The following is a 5,103-nucleotide window of genomic DNA, read 5'->3' as shown; positions in this document are numbered from 1 at the left end:
CCATGGAGTATGAACTGTATGCAAATTTAGAAGCTTGGGTCATGGCTGACTGGTCTGTACAGATTCAATACTTTTTTTCTTCTTCTAAAATTAGGTAATTCGAGCTAATCATGATTGCACGGATCTCACCATAGAAAGTAACCACCTGTTTTATTAAAGGCTTTTTACTGTTTTTGTGAAGCAACCTGTGATCTTTTAAGCCAAAGCCTCTCATTCTTTGAAAGTCATGATTCCACAAAATGAAAATGGACCTTAATGCAAGGGAATTTCATTAAGAAATTAAAAAAATAATAATACAACTCATACCGCTCCCTCATTCAAGTAAATTAAATACTAATGGCTAAGGTTGACTACAGGATAAAAATATGAAAGGATTGTAATTTAAAATTCTATACTCATCATTTTTATTAAACTATCTGTCACAACACTACTCAACAACCCTTCAGTAATTTCAGGCTAGTTAGACACTTGCAGGATGTAGAAGATCAACACCAGGTGCTTTTTGATGGAAGTAAATGCCCACCATCCAACAAGGAAGACTTGCCAATCACAGTACGCTTTACGAGTATCAATATGTGATCCATATGAACATACATATTGGGAAGAAGAATTCCTTGTTTCTCTAGCAGTTTCATTTTAGGGAGTTCTCGATATCAATCACAAACCGGTACTTCACATCTTTCTTTATTAGCCTCTCAAGAGCTTCGTTTGCATACTGAATTGGAATTACTTCTATGTTTGGGTAAATTTTGTGAGCAGCACAGAAGTCTATCATTTCTTGGGTCACCTTTGTACCACCTACTATACTACCAGAAATGGTTTTCATACCTGCAAAAAGGTCAATGCATGCAGTTCATTAAAATTGTTGTGTTCAAAACCTGGAAAGGTAACATTGTCTAACTAAAAGAGTTCATGAAACTCTTCAAATCCAAAAATTGTCAGAGTACCTAGATTAAGGATTGCAGGACTGAATTTGGCTTCACTTGGGAAACCTACTAGGACTAGAACACCAGCAGTTTTCAACAGCGAAATGTATGGATCAAGTGAGTGAACACCAGATGCTGTATCAATTATGAAGTCAAATGACTTAGCCAGGGCCTGCAAAAACCAGATAACCATCAATCTAACAGAACCTGAAGATAGGTTATTGATTTCAATAGTGCTTATGTGAACAGGGAAACAAATGCTTTTTAAGAAGTTTTATTATATAAATTTACTTCTATCTGCTCTTGATCAGCCGAGACTACAAATCTGTCTGCACCAAGCAAGGTCAGGGCTTCCTGTTTCTTGGATAAGCTAGTGCTGAAAATTGTTACATTCAACCCAAAAGCCTTCCCAAACTTCACTGCCATGTGACCAAGACCTCCAAGCCCAATCACTCCTAGAGATTTACCAGGTTGGTTCATCTTGTGGCGCACCATAGGAGCATATACAGTAATTCCAGCACATAGCAAAGGAGCTGCTGAAGCCAATGGATAGTTGTCAGGTATCCTGAAGCAGTACCTGTATATTCATGACCAAAACTGATATGCTTATTCTGTGTTTAAAACAGCTAAAGTCCCTTAAGCATAAGGTCAGTAGGTCAATTATCGGAATAAGTTATCAAATCTAAACACTCTAAGTTGTGACATGAAACTATGGTTCCTGTTGACTACTCTGGAACCTTAATAAGAAATCATAATTTTGTCCTTTTCCCAATAGCATGCAAAGTATAGATGCAGGCTCCATCAGTAAGATTTATATACTGATGTCGATTTTCCATTCTTGATTTCCTTTATCAAAGGCTTTGATACCAAGTAAACAAAAAATAAAAACAATGTACAAGAATATTGTAGCTGTTTAGTCACTGGCAAAACTGCCAAAAAAGGCCCCCTGGCCCCTGGGAAGCCTTAACTGGACACTAAAATCTACAACTTCCATGTAATTTATTTTTTCCTTTTTTGGTTTTTTAAAAGTAACCTCCATTTAACACCTCCACACAATGGCGACTCCAAGATTTTTTTCTAGAAGGGTTAATAAGAAGATACATCTTGGGTAAAATATAAATCTTACGGTTTACACGATTTCCTTTTTACAAATTTGTCTATTGTACATACTAGTAGTAGAATAAAAAATAAATTACAGGTTCAATTGACATATTTTTTTTCTTAATGTAATGAACATGTTAATTATGTTAAGTAAATTTTAATTATTAATACTTAAAATACTTTTAATTATTAGTTTAGGACAACTATACGTTCACATTGTACTATCAATGCAAGATTTACATTGCAGACAATTATACTATACACGTTTGTTTAGAAACACTATAAATATACAAGGTAAACTATGTATTTTCTATTAGTTTATTTCAAATTTGTTAAGATCTAAATGGTTTTTATTTTATTTTATTTAAGATTTAAGATTTTTTTTTTAAAAAAAATTTACTTTTGTTGTTGGGCTTACTATTTCTCCCAAATTTTAGATAAAATTGGTTTATTGTGAGGCCTTTTTTTGTGTTTAAAAAGATCAAAACATTATTAAGAGAATCATAATTAAACTTATTTCAAGTGGGTTTTAAAAAATTTAGGGTCATAGTGTTCAAAATTTTATTTTAGGAGGGTAAAATAACAAAAATAAAATTATATATATAAAAATAAAATCTCAGGGGGTTCATTTGAACCCCCTGAACTATGCATGGCGCCGCCCATGCCTCCACAAAACAAATGATCAAATGAATTGGCACATAATCCAAGTAGTATGAACTTAGACTTCTTGTTTTGCAAGTGCATCAGAGGCCTAGATGTAAATACCATGCAAATGTGAGCGATAGCTTCATACATTCTGCAGAAACAATTAATTTTATCAAGGGAGGGATTGGTCCTAGTCCATAACTTTGAATTTTGTATGTAAAGGAAACTAAAGGAAGAGTATGTAGTAGCATAAAAGAATACTTACCTTTCATGGACAACAATGTAACTGGAATATCCTCCTTTAGTAATAGTACCATCCACATCCACGCGATTAAAGGTGTAAACTAATTCTTTTACGCAATGAACTTCTAGTCCATCATTACAATACTCACAATCTCTGCATGAGTTGACATAGGTTCCCACTCCAACATGGTCACCAACTTTGAAGTGATGAACATTAGAACCAACCTCTTTCACAATTCCTGCAATTTCATGTCTGGTGTACAATTACAATATATCAGTTCAAGGAATATATCTTAGACTTTTATTTATTTTTAAATATAAGTAAAGGTCAAGGATATTTAGGACTACTCATAGCATATGTTCGTCCACTTACCCAGGCACTACAGGATACATTGAATCCCCATGTTTATTCCTAGTCCAAACTACATCACCATAACAAACTCCACAGTGCGTAATTTTATTGAAACATCATCACTCCCAACAGCCCTGTATATATAAAATTTCCCAAGTTAATTCTTAATCAGAACATAATATTAAAAAAATCATATAACCAAGAAAAACACAATTCATGAAGCAAATTTCAATTATTTTTTAATTGTAGATCTCAAATCATATGGGAACTCAGGTATAAGATCATTATTGTCAACTAATTAATGATATAAAAAATTAACACATGGATTAACTTCTCTATAAAAATTTTAATATTTCATAAACTTGAGCAAATTGCTTACATTTTGTCACTCACTTAAGTAAATCATTACCTTTATGGACATCAAAGAGAATAAAAACACATCAACAAATAACATAATGTATAAAGAGAAGGCTATCCATCTTTCAAGCAAATATAATTTTTCTTTTCTTTTGTTTATTATATACTTGTACTTCAAGAAGGTATTCATCACGTCAAGTACCCATCACGTCAAGCAAAACAAAAGCAAGCAAGACCTGCAAGGCATGCTTAAACAAACATTTTCTTAAAAAAAGATGACACACATTGGCCATTTAAGAAAAGGCCGAAGAAGGTAGGTGTAAATTTTTTGCTACTAATGCATAGACAAATCAAGAACTGGTTACTCTATGACATTTGACGCCTATACTTAACTTACACATGCACCTGATAAGTCTTGAATGGGCGACCTCATTCCTCCACCTTACGCTAACAATGGGAGGAGTTGCAATTTGAGCTAAACAGATTGGCCACTCATATTTCTATAATTTTTCGGGAAACAAATCCAACATTTTCAATGGGCAATTCAAGAATCACAACCATCGTAAAAAGTTTAATGAAAGTAGAAATGCTTTATCCCATCCCTTGTAGTGATGGCTTCGATGTTTTTGATGGTCCCATTCAAGATGATGGATTTGTATGTCAAAATAAGTTATGAATGGCGGTGTTCAAACTCATGGACAACCAAATGTGCCCTTAATGAATGATGAATAAACATGCAAGCTTTTTCTTGTTTTATTTCCTTGAAAAGCTCTACTCGATCATCTTTTCCCCCCTCAACGAAGAATAAATAAACACACCTGCGGCTGAAGTTGTAAGGTGATAAAACTCCAGATGCATCTCTTGCCGCCCATCCAAGGCAATCATCATTTGCAGTCAAGGAGCTCATTGTTGTGGACTGCTTTACCATAAAGCAATAAAGCATCAGTTTCCTCAAAGGAAAATATAATTGGGGGACTGAAAGAAATCCATCAAGGTTATATATATATATATATATATGCTAATATGCACCTTATGTTGCTTCAAATAAAAATAAATTAGCTGACAAAACTAGCTTATATATATATAGCACCTTCTCTACCTTAAAAAAAAAAAAAAGTTAAATGGTATTGTATTGAGTTCAAGAACCACTGTATATCTATGATTAAAAAGGTAATCGAATTCAAAACCAGCTATGAAAATTATTGGTCGTTTTAGAAAATAGAATTATAGAGTTTAGATAACGGCTACTTTTAATTAGCAAAGATGAGACTGTTTGGCTTACCAAGATTGATGAAGGAAGTATATATATGTATGGAGAGGGACAGGGAATAAGAATGATAGATAGAGATAGAGATAGTACGAGGATGAAAACAACCTCTTCTCACTCTACTATTTGAAATTCGACAGAGAATAAGAATGATAGATAGAGATAGTACGAGGATGAAAACAACCTCCCCTCCTCGCTCTACTATTTATAGA

At 33.5% G+C, this 5,103-nt stretch overlaps 1 protein-coding gene across 1 annotated transcript; it reads right to left on the bottom strand.

Moving 5' to 3' along the window:
• Positions 1 to 249: 249 nt before the first annotated feature.
• LOC115975137 (probable cinnamyl alcohol dehydrogenase 1) lies at positions 250 to 3,743 on the bottom strand. The gene is made up of 6 exons (XM_031095807.1): positions 3,677 to 3,743; positions 3,289 to 3,401; positions 2,938 to 3,168; positions 1,218 to 1,503; positions 948 to 1,098; positions 250 to 828 (listed from the first exon to the last, which is right to left on the bottom strand). The coding sequence occupies exons 2-6, from the start codon at positions 3,306 to 3,308 to the stop codon at positions 632 to 634; spliced, it is 885 nt and encodes a 294-aa protein (XP_030951667.1). The 5' UTR covers positions 3,309 to 3,401; positions 3,677 to 3,743; the 3' UTR covers positions 250 to 631.
• Between the last annotated feature and the right edge of the window lie 1,360 nt (positions 3,744 to 5,103).

This window comes from Quercus lobata, chromosome 2 (genome assembly GCF_001633185.2).
Source record: "Quercus lobata isolate SW786 chromosome 2, ValleyOak3.0 Primary Assembly, whole genome shotgun sequence".
NCBI lineage: Eukaryota > Viridiplantae > Streptophyta > Magnoliopsida > Fagales > Fagaceae > Quercus > Quercus lobata.
The sequence above is the reverse complement of the archived record's forward strand: the minus strand, read 5'-3'. Positions and strand labels throughout refer to the sequence as shown.